Source organism: Chenopodium quinoa, unplaced genomic scaffold, assembly GCF_001683475.1.
Source record: "Chenopodium quinoa cultivar QQ74 unplaced genomic scaffold, ASM168347v1, whole genome shotgun sequence".
NCBI classification, from domain to species: domain Eukaryota; kingdom Viridiplantae; phylum Streptophyta; class Magnoliopsida; order Caryophyllales; family Amaranthaceae; genus Chenopodium; species Chenopodium quinoa.
Genome location: NW_018744069.1, coordinates 1873144 through 1896233, shown reverse-complemented (window position 1 = coordinate 1896233; position 23090 = coordinate 1873144). Strand labels below are relative to the sequence as shown.

The following is a 23090-nucleotide window of genomic DNA, read 5'->3' as shown; positions in this document are numbered from 1 at the left end:
TCTTGCGATTTAATTGGCATTGTCACATATGCATATGCATTTTAGCTTACCTATTTTTCCACAATAGTACGTGTTCTATGTATGTGGCTAGCTCGGGGGATTTATGCTCTATCAACCCAAAAACACTCATGGAAATAAGGGTTCATCCGAATTTTTAAATCCACCCAAACCATGGAATCGAGTTCGATTTCATCAAGAACTCGCGGAGCCACCAGTTGGCATACACCCTTAAGGGAGGCTGCCTTGCTAACGCGTCCAAACTCTTAACCATGGTACCCTTTGACACCCAAAAGCTTGACCATATTGGAAAATAGATCTTGACTTTAAGTTGCAAACTTCATTGCATCATGCTTGACGATGTGCTTATATGTGCATTTTTTTATTGACTTTTTTTAATTATTTTTTTTCTCTTATCAAACCCTTTTTATATTTTTAGGGTCGAGTCATAGTTTTTTTTTTTTTAATTTGAGTTAACCAGAATTTCTATTCTCGTATCCCGCACAAGAGTCAACTTGTTTTGGTCATCGCCAGAGTTCTAGAAAGAGTTATGTGTCATGCAAACTATGGATCTGTAGTGAGGTTTGACTTTCGTTGACTTTCTCTCTTCTCTCTCTTCTCCATGGTTCTTCATCTTTGATCGGTTTACTTCATCAATTCTGGATTTCAATGGCTAAGAAGAAGAAGCAGAATACTTCTACACCTCAAGTAGCGCAACAGAAGAATGCTCATGAAGCTTTTAACACGATTTTGCAGAACTTGAGAAACTCAGGTACATCGTTTGTTCCTAGTCCAATTTAAGAGGTGGATGAATTGGTTACTCTGGCGCGGGCGTTAGTGCACTCAGCATGTGGAGCTATTCCCAGAAGTGATGCTGAGACCATTGCTCTGTTTGCTAAAGCTAATGCTAAGCCAGATTCGAGACATTCCAATGGAACAGTACCTAGGGTTTCTGGGTTTACTGTTCCATTGGTTGCAGGGGGATCTGAGCAACGATCTGAGCTAATAATTCCTCCTCATCATCCTTCACCTTCTCTGGAGCAGAATACGTACAAACACAGTGAGGATCGGGCTGCTCCTTTCACTGGAAATTTAGCTGCCAAAGGAGCTTCTTTGTCTTTTGTTGCTCCGAAAGTCCAGGAAGGGAAACAAATTGTTGAACTACAGGAATCCGAGCTTGAAGTAGGTAATAAAAAATGGTCTAATGCTTTAGTTTTCTATGTGGTTGGCTTTTACCCTACTATTGCTACTGTCCTTCGAATTTTTGCTCAACAATGGAGTGATATGCAAAAACCAGATGTTTATTGGCATGATGATGGGTAATTTATCGTTTATCTATGTTCAAGTGATGATAAAGATAATATACTCTGTTTTGGTCCTCTTATGTTCCTTGGGAAACCAGCAATAGTGAAGCCTTGGTGTCCTAAATTTGACTTTAATGCTGAAATTTTGAGAATTGTTCCTCTATGGGTTAAGTTTCCTATTCTCCCACTTAATTGCGGGGATCTAACACTCTTAGCCGCATTGGTAGTTTACTTGGAGTGCCAATTTGTGCTGATGAGTGTACTACTAGACAACTTAGAGTGTCTTTTGCTAGGGTCTTAATTGAAATTGATGTTACAAAGCCTATGCCTAACTCTGTTTTGGTTGAGAGTCCTTCAAAGGAGCTATTGGAGCTCAAGGTAGTGTATGAGTGGGCTCCACCTTTTTGTTCTGAGTGCAACAAGGTTGGTCATGATTGCTCTATTAAACCTGCTTTTGCTAAGCCCAAGCAGGTTCATAAGCAGCCAACTCCTGTTGCTCCTAAGCAAAAGCAGGCATGGGTTCCTAAGCCTAGCCAAGATTCTGCTCCCGTTGTTGATGTTTGTGTTTCTGTTCATGGACAATCTGTCATTACTCCACAGGTTCATACTTCTCAAAATTCAGATGAGGGGTGGAGAATAGTTGGAAGGAAGACAAAAAGCCAGCAAACTAGAGTTCATCAGCCTGCCTCTTCCTCTAATGCTTTTATTGCTTTATTTGCAAATTAAATAGATGGTGCAGGTGGTTTCACTATAAATCCAAGCGGGGGTGAGGTTAATCCCCCTTTGGTGTCATGATTTACTCTATTTGGAATGTTAGGGGCCTGAATGACCCTGGCAAAGTTGCCTCTGTAAAGAGGTTGCTTCATTCACATTCAGTTGATGTTGTTGGTCGTCTTGAAACAAAAATCAAATTGAAAAATGTTCTCACTTATCAGAGGAAGTTTGGCTGTTCTTGGCTTTGGGTGTGCAATTATGATCATTCTCCTAAAGGGAGAAAATCTAGCTTGGTTGGAATTCAGATAGAGTAACTGTTAATGTCTTTGAGATTCATGAACAGTTCATTCATTGTAGTGTCTCTTCTAAGGACCTCTCTACTCAAATTCATCTCACTGTTGTCTATGGGCTTCACTCCATTCATGATAGACTTCCTTTGCGGGAAGGAATTAGAAGCATCTTTATTCAGCATTCTCCTTGGCTTTGTGCTGGTGACTATAACTCTGTTCTTCATACTTCAGATAGGCTTCATGGTAATGATGTTACTGATTATGAGACTAGAGTTTTCCAGAGTCTAGTTGATGATTTGGACCTCACTGAGGTCAAGAGCAAAGGAGCCTTTTACTCTTATTCAAATAAGGCTCACATTGGTCCTAGAACTCTTTCTAGGATTGATAGAGTCTTTTGTAACCAAGCTTGGCTGGCCTCTCATGGGCATGTTGAGACTGTCTATCTCCCCCCTTCTTTATCTGATCATTGTTCAGTTCTGTTGGAAGTATGTTCTGCCCCTGCTAGGAAAGGTAGACCTTTCAGGTTTCTAAACTGTATTGCTGATCACCCTGATTTTCTTGATACTGTTTCTCAGGCTTGGGGTTCTGGTAGTTCTGTTTAGCAGAAACTTAATTATGTGAAGTCTAGTATCAAGTCTCTTAATAGCAAGCAGTTTGGCAACATTGAGGAAAAGATTGATCAAGCTAATATTGAGCTTTCTGGAATTCAGAACTTAATGGCTCAGAATCTTGATGATTTGGATTTATATGCTAAAGAATCTGATGCTATTAAGGTTGTCAAACATTGGAATGATATTCAGGAAAGCATCTTCAAACAAAAATCTAGGATCAACTGGATTAAGCTTGGAGATGGCAATTCTCATTATTTCTTCTATGTGATGAAGGAATAGACAAGCAAGGAATAGAATTGACTCCATCTTTTACTCTAATCAGGTGTTGCTCAAGGATCCGGATGCTATTTGTCATGAAATTATCTCCTTCTATAAGTCTCTTTTAGGGACTCAGGCTCCTTGGCTTCCTGTTGTTGACCTTTTTACTATGAGGAGGGGTAAACAGCTTAGCTCTGTTGCTCAAAGCTATCTCATTAGGCCTATTTCTCATGCTGAAATTGATGCTGCCCTTAAGGGAATTGATAACACTAAAGCTCCTGGTATTTATGGCTTTGACTCCTTCTTCTTTAAGAGAGCTTAGCATATTGTGAAAGATGATATTTATGCTAGTGTTATTGATTTCTTCACAAAAGGGACCTTGCCTAAGCAATGTAATTACACAACTGTCACTCTTGTTCCTAAAATCCCTAATGCTTCCCATGTTAAGGATTTTAGACCTATAGCTTGTTGCACTGTGGTTTATAAGCTCATTTCTAAGGTCATAACTGCTAGACTTGCTGCTGTCATTGGTGAGGTGATTGATGATGCTCAAGCAGGTTTCATTCCAGGCAAGCACATTGGTGACAATATCCTTCTTGCAACTGAATTGATCAAAGGCTATGATCACAAATTTATCTCTCCTAGATGCATGGTTAAGGTGGATTTGAAGAAAGCCTATGATTCATTTGAGTGGGGATTCTTGATCACTTTTATGCAGGAGCTTGGTTTCCCTCAGAAATTTGTTAGCTGGATCTGGACTTGTCTTACTTATGTCTCTTATTCTATTCTTATTATTGGTTTTCCTGCCCCACCCTTTGAAGCTAAGAAAGGTTTAAGACAAGGTGACCCTATGTCTCCCTTTCTTTTTGCTATTGGTATGGAATACCTCTCCTGATGCCTTGATGAGCTTAGGTTAACTCCTTATTTTAACTTCCATCCTAGATGTGAAAAGTTAAACCTAACTCACATGATGTTTGCTGATGATTTATTGATGTTTTCTAGAGATGATAGTGTTTCTGTTAAACTCCTCTTCCAAGCCTTCTTGAAATTCTCGGGTGCTTCTGGTCTTTCTGCTAATCTTGATAAAAGTGAAGTCTATTTTGGAGGAGTTTCTGTTGATGTTCAGATAGAGCTGAGGGAGCTTCTTGGTATTTCTCAAGGTACTATCCCTTTTAGGTATCTTGGGGTCCCTTTCTCTTCCAAGAAGCTTACTATTGCTCAGTGTAGGCCTTTGGTGGAGAAGGTGACTGCTAGAATCCAAGGGTGGTTGGCTAAACACTTGTGTTGTTTGGTATTTAGACATATTGGGCTAAAATTTTTATCTTGCCAAAGAAAATTTTGAAAGAGGTTGAGGCTAGATTCAGGTGCTTTCTTTTGACTGTTCCTCTGCCCCAGCTAAAAAATCTTTGGTTGCTTGGAATAATTTCTGCCTCCCTAAAGTTTGTGGTGGCTGGAACTTGCTTTCTCTTCCTGAATGGAATAAAGCAGCTGACACTAAGTTACTTTGGGATATTGCTCACAAGGCTGATAATCTTTGGGTTAAGTGGGTCCATATCTATTACTTCAAGCATAAAGATTGTTGGACCACCCCTACCCCTGCTAAATGCTCTTGGTTTTTGAAGAAGATTCTGAGCTGTAGAGATGTTGTGAATGATCAAGGGGGATGGGATGGTTTCACACAGGGCAACAAAGTGAAATCAAGAAGCTTTATGCTGCTATTAGGCCTCAAGTCCCTAAGGTTTCTTGGAAGAGAGTTATTTGTCATAACTTAGCAACTCCTAAAAGTGTTTTTATCTTGTGGCTAGCTTTGTGGAATAGGCTTGTCACTAAGGATAGGTTGCTCCAATGGCACATTTCTTGTGATCCAAGTTGTTTCTTGTACTTGAATAGCAATGAAAGTGTTCAACACTTATTCTTTGATTGTGAATACTCTAGACAGGTTCGGAAGAAGGTGTTGGGTATCTTACATGTTTCCAAGCCTGTTCGACAGTTTAGTGATGAGATTGATTGGCTGAAGAAAATCTGCAGAAGTTCCAGATTGAAAAACAAAGTGATCCATGTAGCCTTTACTGAAACAGTTTATGGTATTTGGATTCAAAGGAATGCAGTCTTGTTTACTGGTTGCTGCTGTTTCGGGGTTTTCTGATGTCCTGCGGGAGAGTTACAATTCCGAGACTGGAACCGGACGCCTGTACCTGCAAAACAAACGGATGCTCCGGATGATTGGAGATCCGCCTCCGACGGTCAAGTTAGTACTTGATTAAGGAGTAATTAATGCGGAAATTAAAGTGATTGGGTCTCTCTAGGTGAGCGAGTTTAATGTGTGTAATCTGCGTAATCTCCCTTCATGAGGATTAAGGGAGGTATTTATAACCTCGGGAAACGTGCCAATCTAGGTTTAGGTTAACCTTGGGCTGATTGGGCTTCCCACGGAAGTTGGGCCTAGGTGACCGGTTATCCCAGGTGTCATGGGAAGGACACGTGTCGTGTCGTAATTGGTCCAGAGTGGACGGATCATTGCATGACACGTGGCAGGCTCCTATTGGCCCATGTGACGGACACATGGCGGAACCTGATTGGTCCACTTGTCAGATGGTGATTGGTGGGGAAAAATCCCCTAATCATTTTCCCCTCACAGGTGGCACGTGACTGGTCACGTGTTACCTTTGATAGGTATCGCCCTGTAACAGGCGACGGCCTGCTACAGGTGTTACTCGGCGAGAGGCCGAGAGATTCTCCCACCAAAATTTTGAATTCTGGAAGTGACCCTTCGCCTTCTCACTTCGCCTATATAAAGGAGTGTTGACTTCGGTCATTTTCACACTTGAAAACTTTGTGAGAGAACATTCGGACCCCTGAACTTGCTCTGACATTTTGGACCCTTTCTGCCTACCGCCTGCTCTGACAAGCCGACTGCAAAGGATTTTCAGAACTTCATCAATCGTCAGTCGTTCAGGTAACCGTCGGTTCTCTTACTCTTAATTTTCTATATACTTTATTCTTTTTTGAAATGGCACCACGGAAGCACACGACACGACCTAGGTTAGTGATCAGCCGGTCACCGGGGACGGCTGAATCTAGGACTAGGAGTGCCGCCTGCCCTTTTCTCGACCCATCTTTGCCCTTTATACAAAGTCCGACTATATCTGTGTCTATGCAGAGCATGATGGTCAGAACAAAAAAGACTGCCATGATCTCAAACTCAGACGGCTCCTCCCACAGGGTGCCGATTAGTGAAACATCTGACCAGGCGCCAGATGTGGAAGTGAAACAAAGCGGCTTGAAAGCCGGCAGTTCTGAGGGAGGAGTCAAAGTGACCCCTTCCTATTTTACAGTTGACAATTCTACATTCTCTCCTGCTCCTTTTAAAGGAGAGGAGGCGGGCCCCTCCGGGAGAGGGGAGGAGTCGTCCTCTTCGGACTCGTCAGAGGACGATTCCGAGTCTAGCTCTTCTGGCCATGCTTCTCTGGACACAGAAGAGAAAAACAATCGCCTGCAAGAGGCGAGGCTTTCTCACGCAGTTGAGAAGGGGGACGATTGGGCGGAGCCATCCGCCTCTCACCGAGAGAAAAATACCCCCTACTATTACACGGTACCTCGGGGCCGGATCACAGTCATGCAAGAGAAAGTGGAGAGCTTTATCGCAAACCACACAATGGGCCCCGGCTTTTTAGTGTTCGTTCCGGATCCAGAAGACACTGTCGTCTGGCCGGCTGGTACCAGTTATGATGGCGCCTGCTTTGGATTCTATGAGGCGGCCATCAAGGCTGGGCTGCGCTTCCCACTACATCCGGTTGTTCAGCGGATCTTGGATGGGTATGATTTGGGGTTGTGGCAGTTAGCCCCGAACTCCTGGGTCAACGTACTCGGCTATGTGGCCAGGTGCGAACTGCACGGGGTGGACCCAAACTTTGAGGCTTTCGCCCACATGAACTACCTCAGCCGGACCCCTAAGGCAGGCGGTACCGGCTGGTATCAATTGACGAGCCACAGGGGCTACCTCATGACGAGAGGTAAAGCAAACAAATGGAAGGACTGGCGGAGCACCTTCCTTATCATTGAGAGTTCAGACACAGAGCTGAACAAGCGCTTCAAAAGGTGGAAAAGGAATCCGCCCCTTCTTGCAGGCGGCCGCAGCATGCCGCTTGTTCCCCCCAAGGCTAAAAAAGAGATCCTAGATAAAGGACTCTTCAAAGTAGAGTCGAAGGTGAACTCTACTTCAGGGGTACGAGAGCAAGTACCCCTGCACTGCGTCCCGAGCTTCAAATGGCTCTACGACGAGTACTTTTTGGCCGCCTGTGGCCTCAGCAGTCGGTGCTCAAGAGGTAGTCGGCCTGTCGAATACTCTGTTGTTCCATGCATTTCTTGTTATGACTTTTATTAACTTTGCTATTTGTTTTTGCAGCGGACGCCATGAGCAAAATTACCGCCTCCAAGACTACGGCGGCCATGTTGCTGGCCTCCATCATGCAACAGTCTTCAACCGACTCCCCCAACAAGGGGGCACCCTTGGTGGGCTTCGAACCTTTCACCCTCTTTGTGGAGTTGTGTTTATGCATATACTGACTCTTTTCTTCTCTTTTAGACGGGCGCTCCAAGAGCTTCTTGTTCCCAACAGCCGGACCCCAAGGCCCGGAGGACAACTGTTGCGAGCTCTCCTGGTTCTGCCAGGAAACATGTGGCGGCTGAGAAACAGCCGGCCACTTCTTCTAAAACTCTAGCTGGGCCACCTAGAAGTATGAAATTATCCTTGTAAATTTTAGACTTGCTCCCTTCTTTACTTGGTCTAATCCGTTTGTTTATGCTTGATGCAGCCGGCCCTCAGGAGCCTGACTTGGTCGAGGTGGCCAAGTCTATGATCAAGGCCGTTCCTCCAGCTGAAAGGGAGGCGGTCAGGGGTGTCGGCACCCTTGACTTAGACGGGATTGCAGGGGTCCTTGCTGAGGTATACTTAGCATATTTTTGAGTATTTGAATTCCAGGACGCCTGTTTTCTTTTTTATTTGGAAACTGACGCCTGTTCCCCTTTTTACTTAGGCCCTGCTCCGAGTGAACGGCCTTCGCAAGCCGCTTGACCGGAAGAACAAAGAGGTAAAGGCTGCAAAAGCTATGGCCGCCTCTGACTGTGATAAGGCAATGTTTCAAATTGCCCAAAATGAAGTTCTGACCATTGATATTCTTTATTATCAGGCGCAGGCTACCGCCGCTATCCGGGCTCAGTTAGAGGCGGCCCAGAAAAGGAATAGCGAGCTGGAGGCGACCATCAACAACCTCAAGGCCGAGCTGAGACCTTATCGCCAAAAGATGTCCTCATACGAAACCTTGGAGAAATCCTTGGCGAGCGTAAAGGTACGCCTGGTGACCCAGGAGAAGAGTCTTACTCAGGAGCTCTCGGAAAAGGCCGAGCAAGAAAAGAAAGAGCTGGTCCGGGAGATGATGGAAGACTCTGCTCAAATCCAGCGCATGACTTGGGGCCGCCTCTTCCCCAATGCCGACTTTGCCTCATGGGAAAAAACGTACCGCCAGTGTTCTAATAGATATAATCAAGAGATCCTGGCGGCTGCTGAGGAAGAGTCGTTGGAGGAAGTGTCGCTTGGGGGTAATGCATCAAAGAAGGATGCAACTGAAGCCGAGTCCAGCAAGAAGAGTGCTGACCAGGCGGCAGCTGCTAATATTGAAGATCTGCCCCCTTCTTAAGCTTTATGTCTTTTTTCCACGGCCTGCGTGCCGTTTGTTTGTATTTACCCGGCCAGGGGGCCGGGGCTCTGAATATTTTGCCGGTCTTTAATGACCGGCTTCTTTTTAATGAATTTTTTTTTGTTTTGCTTCAAATTTGTTTAAGTATTGAATATTCTGATATCCAATTGTACACTATACCGACTGTTTTACATGGTCGATAGTTGCAAACAGGTATGGATAGTTAGTCATGCCGCCTATGCCCCTTGATGACTGGTTGTCTGTTTCCAGGCTAGACGATCAGTCGACCATTTATCCAATCGGTATTCGAACCATTTTATAGACTGGATCCCCTTTAGGCAGGCGGTCCTGTCATGTGTAAAATTAACCAAGTAGGAAAGTTGTTTCCTACTTGTCATGCTTTTAGGCTAGAGACTTTAGGCCGTCTAGGCCGACTGTTTCCCGCCATATTTAATCTAGTGTGAACAGGTGTTGTATGAACACCTTTTTAGTTTCATACTAAATTTTTAAGGAGTGACCAAGTAAACATGATTGTTACCTAGTCGCCAAGTAACTGAGTAGTAGAGGTATCAAGCGGTGGGTACCGGTTGTTCCCCTTTATTCGCCAATGTTTGTTGGCTTTTAACTCATAGGTTGTTAACCTAGCAGGAGTAGTGGTTGAGAGCCCCTGTTTGCTAAAAACAGGCGGACGACTCATAGCTTTTAGGCTCCATACTAAATTTGAGAGAGTGACTATGAGTTAACTTTGGTGTTACCCAGTCGCCGTCACTCCTGCTTGAGTAGTAAAGGTACCAGGCGGCGGAGGCCGGCTGAACCTTTTGATTCGCCAATGTTTGTTGGCTATTAACTCAAGAGGTACCCCCTGCATTTATCCCAAGTAATACAGGCGGTCATCTGACTCAGATGCCAACTGCTACCACTGGTTTGGTTAGTGATAGAGTTATCCTTGTCTCAAAAACGGCTACGTGGTTGCCCATAGGGACAGTCGTATAGGTGCCGTGTAATTAGTTTATAGAGCAATGTTCCACCCAAAAGGGAGCTGCTCTCTGCGACGAATTTCATCCGGAGGGATGCCGCCGGACGCCTCCTATGATGTTGGGACAGGTCGTATTAGTTTAAAGATTGGATCAGTTGGCTTGGCGCCTGGACTGATCATTCAGCTTGTGGAATTGGTTAGTTCTTGGTGAACGTAGGTGCTAAGTAAGAGGAGAGTAGCCGACTGTTTGTCAGTAGGCATGCCCCTCTTAGGTAAAAATGAAAACTGAGTATGGAGAGTAGCCGACTGTTTGTTAGTAGGCGTGCCCCTCTTAGTAAAAAATTGAATATTAAGTATGCAAACTTTTATTAAGTAGCCCTTGACTATTTATATCATTCAAAAGAAATATTTCTTAAGATTATCTGCATTCCAAGTTCGAGGCAACGGTTGGCCGTCTGGTGTTTCCAGACGGTAGGTACCGTCCCTGACCTCTTCACAGATTCGGTAGGGTCCTTCCCAGTTGGGAGTTAGTTTGCAAGACTCATTAGCCCTTCCAACTGCTTCCATTTTTCTAAGTACAAAGTCCCCCACTTTGAGTGGACGCCTGTGTACTTTTTTGTTGTATGATCTAGTCATTCTCAGACGGTAAATTTCATGGCGCAAGACAGCATTGCCCCTCCTTTCAGGAAGTGAGTCTAATGCCAAGCGCATGGCTTCCCAGTTTGCCTCTTCGTCATATAGCATTACTCGAAGAGTCGGCTCGTAGTGTTCTATTGGAAGAACAGCTTCCGCACCATAAGTTAGGAGGAATGGAGTTTCTCTATTTGCCCCTTTTTCAGTCGTCCTAATGGCCTAGAGAACATGTGGTAATTCATCCGCCCATAGGCCGCCTGCTCGTTCAATCTTTTTTTTGAGACCGTCTGAGATGATTTTATTGAAAGCTTCTACCTGGCCGTTTGCTTGTGGACGGCCGACTGATGAAAAGTAGTGTGCAATTCCTTGGTCACCCAACCAGCTTTTGAGAACAGGCGTCTCAAATTGGGGACCATTATCAAAAACCATAGACATGGGAACCCCGAACCGAGTGATGACATTTTTCCAAATGAATTAAATTACATCCTTCGTCTTGATTCCCTTTACAGCCTCCGTCTCTACCCATTTAGTGAAGTAGTCGACGGCAACAAGTATGTACCTCCTTCCGCCTGTAGCAGGCGTATATGGACCCAGAATATCCATGCCCCACTTAGCAAACGGTAGTGGGCTATGAATGGTAGTGAGGTCAGTACCCGGACGGTGAATTAGCTTGCCAAACCTTTGGCACTTGTCACATTTTTTCACCATCTCCATTGCATCTGCTTCTAAAGTAGGCCAAAAGTAGCCCTGCCGCCTTGCCCGTTGAGCAAGCGTCCTACCGCCTATATGGGAAGCACAGTAACCAGAGTGAAGATCGTCTAGTATCTCTCGTCCCTTTTCTGGAGTAACACACTTTAAGAAGGGTTGAAGGTACCCCCTTTTGTGAAGTTCTCCCTTTATTATTTCAAAACTGGTTGCTCGTTTTTTCAGGGCTGCCGCCTGTTGATGATCATCCGGCAGGGTACCCTTTGTCAGATATGCCCTGATTGGATCCATCCAGGTTGAGCTTCTGTCTAAGATTCCAATAGGTTCTTCCTCAATGCTTCTCCTCTCCATTACTTCCCAAAAAACAGTTCGAGTATCACAGGAGGCGGATGATGCTAATTTTGAAAGTGCATCCGCCTGGTTGTTTTCTGATCTCGGCACTTGGGTCAGATGGAAATCCTCAAGGGAGCCGACTGCTTGTCCGACCGCCTGTAAATACTTGATCATGGCCGGATGGGTTGCTTCGTATTCGCCATTGTACTGACTCACTATCAATTATGAATCGGAACATGCGTCTATTTTTCTTGCTCCTGCCGCCTTGCACATGCGGATTCCGGCTATTAAAGCTTCATATTCTGCCTCATTGTTTGAGGCCTGAAAACTGAAGCGTAAAGCATACTCGTACCTGGCGACTGACATATGACTCCTGCTCCACAACCATTTGAAGAAGAGCTTCCATCCACATATACCTTCCAGACTTGGTCTGGAACTTGAGAGTCAGGAGAACGAGTCATCTCAACAATAAAGTCAGCAAAGGCTTGCCCCTTCACTGCTTTTCTAGGCTCGAAGGTAACTTCGAGGCTCTGTATTTCTATGGCCCATTTGATCATTCGGCCTGACGAGTCCATGATGGTCAGTGGCCGCTTGATAGGTTGGTCTGTATACACGACGACTGCATGTGCCAAAAAGTAGGGCTTCAATTTTTTAACAGCCATGAAGAGTGCAAGACCAAATTTCTCCACTAAGGGATACCTCAACTTGGCATTTTTCAGTACGTGACTGACAAAGTAGACCGGGAGCTGACAGCCGTCTCTTTCAACAAGGAGAACAGCGCTTAACGCATGATCAGAGACGGCAAGGTACATGTAGAGTACTTCTTTGGGCAAAGGGCTGACCAGCCTCGGCAAGGAATGCAAGTGAACTTTCAATTTCTAGAAGGCCGCCTCAGCATCCGGCCCCCATTCAAACCTTGCCTTTTTCTTAATTGCCTGGAAAAAGTATAGGCATTTGTCGCCTGATCGGCTTAGAAATCTTCCCAAGGCCGCCAGACAACCTGTTAACTTCTGAACCTCTCGGATGGTACGAGGCGACTGCATGTCGATGACCGCCTGCACCTTCTCAGGGTTCGCCTCTATTCCTCTCTGATTGATAAGGAATCCGAGAAATTTCCCAGACTCAACTCCAAAGACACATTTCTTGGGATTGAGCATGACATGGTGCCGCCTGAGTGTGGCGAAAGTTTCTCGGAGGTCCGACAGATGATCTTTCTGAAGTTTAGACTTGACAATCATATCATCAATATATGCCTCGACATTTCTCCCAATCTGATCAAAGAACACAGTGTTTATCATTCGCTGGAAAGTGGCCGGGGCATTCTTAAGACCAAACGGCATGACCGTGTAACAGTATAACCCCTGATCAGTGACGAAGGCCGTCTTCTCCTGATCTTTCTCCCATAAAGCAATTTGATGGAAACCAGAGTAGGCGTCCATAAAGCTCATCAAAGCATGGCCGGCTGTTGAGTCGACCAGGTTATCAATTTTAGGCAGAGGGTAACTGTCTTTGGGGCACGCCTTGTTCAAATCTCTGTAGTCTACACACATTCGCCAGGTGCCATTCGGCTTTTTAACAAGCACCACATTTGCAACCCAGTCCGGGAAGTAACATTGCCGAATAAACCCTGCATCAAGTAATTTTTTAACTTCGGCGGCTGCCGCCTGACTTCTTTCTTCGCCATGGTTCCGCTTCTTCTGCCGTACCGGCTTCTTTTTCGGATCCACGACCAGTTTATGTACCGCCAGATCAGGACTAATGCCTGGCATTTCATGGACTTCGAATGCAAAGATGTCCTTGTATTCTTTCAATAGTTTGTGAAAGTCGTCACCCAGGTCCCTTAGAGCAGTCGTCCCAACCTTGATTGTTCTGTCAGGACGCGAGTCATCTAAGATCAGGTCCGTATGCTCACCAGCTGGCTGAGGGCGGAATTCATCCGACCGCTCCTCTGCCAATGATTGCTATTTTTTGTCTTTTCTTGCGGCCCCTGTCTGGGATGCCTTTCTCTTCTTGCCGCCTGCTTCTTGAACAGGCGCACTCTCCTTGACATTGTCAAGGTCTATTTTTACACCGCTCGACCCAGTGGCCATAACAGTGGGCTTGACATCCGAGAGATAGCACTCACGGGCCATCCTGTGATCTCCCCTTAGGGACCCGACTGTTCCATTATCCCTCTCAAACTTGAGCAACATAAGAGATGGGATTATAACAGCCTTGGAATTATTCAGGGTTGGTCGTCCCAGAATCATGTTGTAGGCCGAGAGTTCTTCTACTACCAGGAACCGGACTACCATGTGTCGCCCTTCCACTTTTTCGCCCAGGCGGATGGGTAAATCCACTCGTCCCACTAGGTGGACGACTTCTCCTCCCAACCCTACTAAAGGGTGGGATGCCGGATGTATGAAATCAGTCTGATATTTTAGTTTGGACAGACATTTGCTACTGATGAGATCTGAGGAGCTTCCGGTATCTATGAGGATTCGGCCAACTCTCTGGTTGGCCACTTTACATTCAATAACGATAGGGTCGTCATGCGGCCCTCTTACCCCTCCTAGATCTTTTTCAGTGATGACAATCTCAGGAAATGAATATTTGGAGGGCCGTTCTTGGTGAACGGAATTTACATCTAACCGTCTGATATTGTCTTTGTTGCCCCTAATAGTGGGGTCGCCTCCTGAGAAGCCGCTTGCAATGGTGTAGACGACTGCATCATCTGTATCAAAACTGTCGGCCTGTTGATTCTTTTTGGCCGACTGCTTTTTCGAGGAAGTGTTCCCCGTAGTTTTCTTGACATAAGTGTCAAGATCACCTTGCTCAGCCAGGCGGTCAAGATACCGCATGAGACTGATGCATTCATTGGTGTGATGACCAACATTTTCATGATAATCACAGAATTTTTCTTGGTTCCGGTTGTTTGCAGAACCCTTCATGGGGACCGGCTTCTCAATTGAGATCCGTCCCTTGATTTCCTTTAGGATAAATTGGCTATCCTTGTTAAACGCATACTTTGGGGAGTATGGTTTGAATTCTTTTTTCTTTTTCTGGGCCGGCTGTTTAGAGGAATCAGCCGCCCAGACCTCTTTTCTCTTCTCGTCTTTGTTTGACGACTGTTTCTGTCGTCCTTCTCTTTTGTCGGACCTTCTCCCGTCTGACTGTTTTACCGTACTACAAAGATCAGTCGCCTGTATATCAGCTTTCGCTTCAATCAAGGCCTCTTGAAGAGTCGTCACCCTCTTTCGGACCAAATCAAATTTGAAGGTCGACCCGTCTTTGAGACCTTTGAAAAAGTCAGTATAGCTACTTCATCCGGTAACCCTTGAATCTGTATTCTCATCAGGTTAAACCGCCTGATGTAAGAACGAAGCCCCTCCTTCTCGCCCTGCTGAATTGTTCCTAAATCAAGGGTCGTCTTCTTCGCAGGGATGTTCATGACGAAGTTGGAGGTGAATAAGTAAGCAAGCGTCTTGAAGTTATTTACACAACCAGTCGGCAGGTTGCCGAACCATTGTTGTGCGATTCCTTTGAGAGTCGCTGGGAAACACTTGCACCAAGTGGGATCATCCAACCCTTGAAGGTACATCAGGTTGGTGAATGCCATCAGATGGTCTTCTGGGTTAGTAGTGCCGTCATAGGCGCCTACTAATACATTTTTCACTTTGACCGGCTTCAGTAATTTCCTTGGAGAAGGCCGACGGCTGTTCACCAAGTCTAAGCAACCGTAGCTGCCAGTCCATAGGTTGGACAGTTTTTGCTGCATGTCCACCGAACGGAGGTGGCTGTAAAAAATACTGTTGTTGCGGTACAAACGGTAAGTTTGGTACCGCCTGGTCGCTATGAAAGACGGACTGACGGGAGGTGCCGCCTGACTGACTCTAATGATACGACTGAGTATGCCTCATCGAGGTATTTCGCAGACTGTCTTGGAAGTTTGAAGTAGAGGCCGACTTTGACAATCGGTCACTCTTCTTCTGCTCTAGCAGTAGCCGAGCGTCTGTTTATGTTTTCCTCGACCCGTCCGCCTGAATATGACGAACAGGTTTCCTATTTCCTGGAGTAGGAAAACGGTATTTTGTGAAATCAAGGGCAGGTGGCTCCCATTTCCTAGATTTAGGATGAGGGGTCGCCTCTCGCCCTTGAACTGGCTTCCTCTTCCGTGAAGTGGAGGGTTTCTTAGCCGACTGCTCCTTGTCCAGAGCAGGCGGCTTCTTGTTGATCAACTCTTGAATTTCTCCCTTGAAGTCCCTCATGAAGGTCATGAATTCGTTCCTTGTGATGGGAGCAGACCCATCAGTCGGCTGCTGCCGAACAGGCGGTGCGCCTGCTGGCTCGCTTCCATTTTGAAGATGTTCCCGTTCCCTCCTTTCGGTATGACGGGTACGTCGGGCCCTTAGGGTCCCGTCTGAAGCTGTGTGAGCTTCAACTTCAAATTCATTCTCAGATCGTGGTCCGACTGAACTAGAGGGTCGTCCAGGGGACGTCTCTCTTCAGGAGCCGGTACAAACGTGGATGCCATCTCAGAAGTACTCTCCCCACAGACGGCGCCAAGATGTTTCGGGGTTTTCTGATGTCCTGCGGGAGAGTTACAATTCCGAGACTGGAACCGGACGCCTGTACCTGCAAAACAAACGGATGCTCCGGATGATTGGAGATCCGCCTCCGACGGTCAAGTTAGTACTTGATTAAGGAGTAATTAATGCGGAAATTAAAGTGATTGGGTCTCTCTTGGTGAGAGAGTTTAATGTGTGTAATCTGCGTAATCTCCCTTAATGAGGATTAAGGGAGGTATTTATAACCTCGGGAAACGTGCCAATCTAGGTTTAGGTTAACCTTGGGCTGATTGGGCTTCCCACAGAAGTTGAGCCTAGGTGACCGATTATCCAGGTGTCATGGGAAGGACACGTGTCGTGTCGTAATTGGTCCATATTGGACGGATCATTGCTTGACACGTGGAAGGCTCCTATTGGCCCATGTGACGGACACATGGCGGAACCTGATTGGTCCACTTGTCAGATGGTGATTGGTGGGGAAAAATACCCTAATCAGCTGCAAATCTGTTGATGCTCTAGTTAGGGATATTGTCTTTCATTCAGTCTGTAGAATCCCAGCGGGAAGCAAATATTTGTTTGTTTAGGAGCTGCTTCTGCTTTTCTAGTCTTCTGATGTTGTTGCTGGTTCTTGCTGATTTCTGATTCCTAACTTCTGAGTTCTGGTTTCTGGTTTTTTGGGGTTGTTGTTGCTGTTTTGTTTTGGTTGCTCTTGTGGGTTTTTATCTGCTGCTGGTTTCTGCTTATTGTTTCTGTTCTCTTGCTGTTGCTGAAATTCAGATGTTGGTGCTGTTTCTTTTGTTGTTGCTGACTGCTTTGCTATGCTGTCTGCTTTGGTTCTGCTCTGGTCAGCAGCTGTTGTGCTGTTGCTGCTCTGCTGCTATTGCTGTTGCTGATTGCTCTGCTTTGCTGTCTGTGGTTTTTGATGAGGGTTGTTGTTCTGGTCAGCTGCTGCTACTGCTGGTGCTGGTGTTGCTGAACTGCTGCTGCCTTTGTTGCTGTTGCTGTCTTTTATTGCTATTGCTGGCTTCAGGTTGTGCTGCTGGCTGCTGTTTCAGCAGCTGCTGTTGCTGAAGTTGCTGCATTGTTCTGTTGTTGTCTGTGATGCTGCACTGTACTGCTGCTGTCTATGTTGCTGCCCTGTACTGTTGTTGTCTGTGTTGCTGCACTGTTCTGTTGTTGTATGTGTTGCTGTTGTTGGGTTTTTACTGATTTTGCTGGTTTTAGATGCTATTGCTGGTTGTAGTGGTTGCAAGTCAGTGTTGCTATTGTTGAATTCTGGTGCTCTGTCTTGTTGCTTTCCCTGAGATGGTGTATTACCCTCTTTTGTCTAGTCCTGTTGCTTTTGCAACTGAGTCTAGGTGGGGGTTTGCTTTTTGCAGTTTGCAGGGCTAGTGTCTATTGTTGTTGCTCTGTGCTTGTCTTTCTGTTCTTGGGCCTTGTTTCCAGAACCCTTCCTAGAAGGTGGCTGGAAGCTTGTGCTCAAGGTGTTCTTATCTCTTTCTCCTGAACCCTTCCTAGAAGGTGGCAGGAGATTGAGCTTGAACTGTATGATGTTAGTTGGCCTATTTTTTAGGTCTTGTGGGGTTTGGTGTTTGTTATAACTTAGCTTTTGTAAGTTGTAACTTTTCCTTTTGGTAATAAATTTTCTCTTATTTTCCAAAAAAAAAATGGATCTGTAGCCCCGAGTTTTATCAATAAAAATGGATCTGTAGCCCCGAGTTTTATCTGGCATTTGGCATTGATTTGGTTCCAATTAGAGTCACATATTAAAATTTATAACCAATTTACTACATCCTGGCAGTTTAGTTGTCTTTTTAGCTTCAACTTTCTTTCTTTTAAATATTTCTTTTATATCTTTTGATGTCAAGCTAGTCTTAGCCAAGTCATTTAATCCGTGTCAACTCCTATAACATAGGGTTGTAGATTTTTTTTTTTTTTTTTTATCCACGAGTCCTAACTCTTCAAGAATTCTAGTCTTCTTCCTAGTTTCTTGTGATTTTTTTATGCTAACCTTAACATGTGTTCTTTGTCTTTGATTGTGGTTGATCTTATTTATGAATAATAATATCCAACGAACCGTTTTCACCTAGTAAATAGCATAAACATTAAAATTGGACAAAATTAGTCAAGTTAGTTTGCCTTTTAGTCTTCCGTGCTATTTGGTCACTAGATCCTTTTGTTTTTTCACAACGTCCTCATGTCTAGCCATGCGATCATACCACGAGTCTTAATAAACTCACTTAATCACACATGTTGAGTCATTGCACACACTTTTTCTTCGAGTAATTCACTATATTGTTGATGATCGTATACTAGGACCATGCATGCGTCGTTTTCCGTCGTAATAGGAATGAGTGGAGTATTTCCCATCGTTTTTCAAAATTCTTTCATACGCTCTTCCTTTCCAATCAGAGTATTGAGTCAATGCATTAAGTGAGCTCATTTTGTTCCATAGTACTCGAGTTCAAGAATCACTAGGCAAGAGTTGGAAGAATAAGGCGAACATCATTTATTCCTTCTTTTCTTCCAATCAAAGCATCAGAAATAACAAACTTCTTGTCCCTCTTGGGTGTAACAAGTAATTCATAAGCAACCATGAAGACGAAGCACAAGACAAGTTTCTATACAAGATTTCATGCTTTTTTTTTCTTTCGTTTCAACCCTTTTCCCCTCATAAGTCTAGCATAGGTTTTCCTTATCGTTATGTCTATATGCAATGTTCCATCAATGAACATTTCTTTCCTTTGCATTCGATCATGTTATTAGCACAAAAAACAAAAAAAAATATTAAATCAATTGTTGAACTAAACACAAGGTAAACCACTGATTTGAGGAACCTTTCCAACCCTGTCATTCCCCATTAACCATTCAAGCACACATTTCATTTCTTCATCAACCACTTTAAGCCTTGTCTAACGTTTGGCCTTCATTTCTTCAACCCACATTCACTCGACCTTGGGATGGGAAGACGTGTAATTTGTGCAACATTCAAAAAGGAAGTAAAAAAAAAAAGCAAAACAACAATAAAACAATGTCTAAGGACAAGTGTTCCAGTGTCTTTGATATGAACATGTCTCAAATTGCGTCTTTCATCGAGTGCTTGGTACCGTGCCTGAGAAACATGAATGCTAAGTGAGTGATGGACCGCATGATCTGAAATTTCCCACATTGATTCAAAAGAATGGAAAAAAAAACGAAAAGCACAAAAAATTAAAAAAAAATTAAAAAAGAAAGAAAGAAAATAAACTTGCAAAATTCAAAATTTTTAAATTCACAATTACACATCTTGGGGATTCTCTCGGCTCTTGAGCCTTGTACCCTTTTCTTCTTTAAACCATCAACTTAACCATATTACAACCCATGAAAGACCTCTTTGAGGTGTACACACACTTGTGCAAAGTTCGGTTAGAGCTACGTTCGGCCTGATTCCTAACGGATACGTAGGCAACCTCACATCGAGGTGCGGCCACATTCATGTTCACATTTATATTCATATCCATTCTTGATCGAGTCAAAGAATATCCAATGCTTACCCGTATCCATCTAGAGCTCTACTTAGGGGCTTGAACCCACATCATTTAGCCTACCCAGCCTAAAGAGTCATCATCTTTGATTCTTCTCACATATATTTCCATCACCATAACCTTTGTAGCCAGCCTTAGTATAACATTCACACACTTCACCCACACATCCATATCCATATCATCCTTCCCTTTAAGACCCTTTATCATGGAATCTCATTTCAACACTGTACATGTTTCATCATCTTTCAAGACAACATTCATTAGAAGAAATATTGTATACTTGCTTAGCTTCCTGACCTGAGCTATATTCATTGTTTCATGCATAGAATATCATGCTTAGCTCCTTGACCTAAGAAACATTCATTATGCAATACGCTAATCACATCATCTATATACGTTCTTAACTTCTAGACCTAAGTGACGTTCAAGATCACTTCTTTACACCATATATGATGCTTAGCTCCATTAACTAAGTTCATTCATCTATCGTGTCACATGATGTAATCGTCCTTAGCCTCTTGGCCTAAGAACATGCATCATGCATACATTATTTTTAAGATAAGCAATTCAATCCATGCAATTCATTTTGTCTTGATCAACGAGGTAGTTCTAAACTTCTTTCCTTTTCTTTTGGAGAAGTTCAAAAACTTTTTCAAAATCTTTTATCGAGGAAATTTCAAAAATAAAAGAAACTTTAGTTTTTCACGTCTTTATTTTTCATGAGAAAGTCGGTACCCTTCACTCATCTAATGACAAAAATGACGGAAAATTTTTGCATTTGCATTTTCGGTTGCTTGTGTCTGCACACACACACACCATATACACACACAACCACAAGTCATACTGTTGTATTTATTAAGGAACTTGCAATATGATGTTTGAATATGTGGAATCTCTTTCTTATGCTTTCACCTAATTAGTAAAGTATGGACTGTTTTAAGGAATAAAATATGTTGAAGTATGGCATTAGCATATATACATATTTCTTTCTTATAATTGTTAAGTGTGGTTTCTTGTGCACATTATAAATGAAGTAAAATACATACATACGCTTAAGTGTAATGTTTCACACTTAATTATTGTGTTTTAAAAGACATATTCACTTGCCTAAAAGTGTCAAAGGTCTCGTTGAGAATTATGGATGTTGTCAAATACAAAAATCCTATGTTTCCAAAGGAACAATGGAAGAAACTTTGATGGAATAGGACAGGTATATTCCCAAACTATTTTATCTCATATGGTTATATATTCTAGGGGGAACAAACCTATCTTTTTGCCAACTTTCAAATTATCCACACCATTCATCTTCGAAAACAACATTATTCTACAACATTATTGTGTGTTTGTGTTGTGTTATGGTTTGTGTTTCTCATTTTCATATCTTACATATACATAACTTTGAAGATCCTTATTCATTATGTTTTCCTCAGGTCATTCATATCCTCCCACTCTATTTTCACACAACCCATGTGCTCTAAGTTAAATTAATCCCTTTTTATGGTTCAATGATACATGAAGAGTTGGATGAATATATACATGTTGAGGGGGAAGTTGTGAAAGGATTGAAGTGTGTGAGATTTATCATTTGATGTCTTGGAGGAAGAATCAGCTTGAGGATAAAATAAATCCCAAGATGAAAAAGTAGGATAAGGAACTAAGGTGAAATAAGGGAGGAACCAATTAAAGTGGTTCATATATTTGGTGCTGGAACTCAATAGTATATGAGTAAGTTCTATCTTCATTACTGTAAAAGAAAAATTTGAAATTCACCCAAAAAAAAAAAAAGGTGATTATTGAATCTTTAGATGATGAAGGATTTTATTCATGAAGCTTGAGAAAGCTATGGAACAGAAGGAGATATTAAAAGAACTTGATCAAGAATATTCAATTTTCACTTATGAACATGTTCCTTAAGGAAGGTTGGTGGTTGAAGTGAAGGGAACTTGGTAAGTACATATATACCAAGGTAATTATATGTGTATGTTGTGTTTCGTTGAACATTCAAGAGTGTGAGATGAAAGTAATTAAACTCTTATGATTGTTAAGAACCTTATCTCAAACTTTCTAAACTAAGAGCACAGCATTTGTCTCAAGTTCCTTCTACTCGAAATATTTCCATTATCTTCTTTCATATCTTTTAAGCTAAATATTCATTATCCTTTTCTCTAACAAACTTTCAAAATTGAACTTTGCTTGATTTTGTATCTAATCTGTCAAGTTGCTTCATTTGTTTTGAAGTTGGGTCTTCGGATTGTGAATTGGAAACTTGTGTAGTAGCATCCTAGTTTGAAAATTGAGTATCTTAAGATTTTAGGAATACCAAGTGTTTAACCATTTTTATGGTGGTATGTGTGACATTTGCCCTTATGTATGTATGCATAAATGATTAAATTGAATTAATAACTGTGTGCAAGAATACCCTTTTCGATAATGACAAAAGGGGGAAGAATATGTGAGTTATGTGATGCTTATTATGTGATGTGCTAATAGAAATGCTTATTGAATAGTTATTGTACCTGAGATAAGTCATATTGATGTATGTCCATATAATGTACTTCAAATTACATGTTATTATCCTTTTATGAGTAGTTCCTTATCGTGCATGCATGAATTGTTCAATAGCTCCTAATTTGCATTATTAAGGGGGAATATATACACATCTTCTATTATCTATCTTGTGATAAGCATCATTTGTTTGTCATCATCAAAAAGGGGGAAATTGTTGTAAGGTTTTGATGATTGTGAACAAATGATGATTATCTAACTAATATGTGTATTGAGATGTGCATGAACAAGTCACGATGCATGAAGATGATTGAATACAGGTTAGATCATCATTGAAGATGGTTCCCTACATACAATGTATGGATCGTGCTTGAGTTCCTCAAGGGGAACATAAAGAGAAGAAGTCTAAAAGTACAAATGTATTATTAGACTTTACATACAGTTCATAAGAAGAATGAGAAGATGTTCTTTGCAAGGAATGAGCAGCAGTTCCTCAGGGGGAACAAGTAAAGAGAAGTTCCTTCGCGGGAGTAGAAGCTTCAGAGTAGAAGTTTCATCAGAGAAGAGAAGTTCCTTTGCAGGAACAGAAGCATCGGAGTAGAAGCTTCATTATTAGAGAAACATGAAGACAGAAAAATAGGAGTATATTTTTCTAGGAATCATGTAAGTATGTTGGACAAGAGAAATTTTCTGGAACAAGCCTAAGGAACTACATTGGAACTTCAGTCGGTAAGGAACTTAGTGTTGATGACCAGTAAGTTCCTTACTAGTCAGTCTACAATTAATTTATAGAAGGAACACGAGTTTGCACAGCACTAGTAGTCAGTTTTCCACGTTAAATAGTCATTACATTATGTTTGCCTACTTTATAGGAAGTTAGTTTTGACTTGGTATTAATATTTATTATTAGATTTTATTTTATAAAAGATAAGTTTTTGAAAATAAAATCTGATTTTCTCTTAGTCAAAAAGATAACTTATTTTCCTAATTTCTAGGG

At 42.8% G+C, this 23090-nt stretch overlaps 1 protein-coding gene across 1 annotated transcript; it reads left to right on the top strand.

Moving 5' to 3' along the window:
* The first annotated feature begins 2092 nt into the window (after positions 1-2092).
* On the top strand, positions 2093-4069 carry LOC110691168. The gene is made up of 5 exons (XM_021868087.1): positions 2093-2263; positions 2359-2790; positions 2911-3157; positions 3303-3455; positions 3549-4069. The coding sequence occupies exons 1-5, from the start codon at positions 2093-2095 to the stop codon at positions 4067-4069; spliced, it is 1524 nt and encodes a 507-aa protein (XP_021723779.1).
* Positions 4070-23090: the final 19021 nt, after the last annotated feature.

Coding starts and splice junctions, on each gene's coding strand:
- LOC110691168 (XM_021868087.1), top strand. CDS start 2,093: ATGATTTACTCTATTTGGAATGTTAGGGGCCTGAATGACCCTGGCAAA. Junction 2,791..2,910: donor ATTGTTCAGTTCTGTTGGAA/GTATGTTCTGCC, acceptor TCTGTTTAGCAG/AAACTTAATTATGTGAAGTC. Junction 3,456..3,548: donor TGATAACACTAAAGCTCCTG/GTATTTATGGCT, acceptor TCTTCACAAAAG/GGACCTTGCCTAAGCAATGT.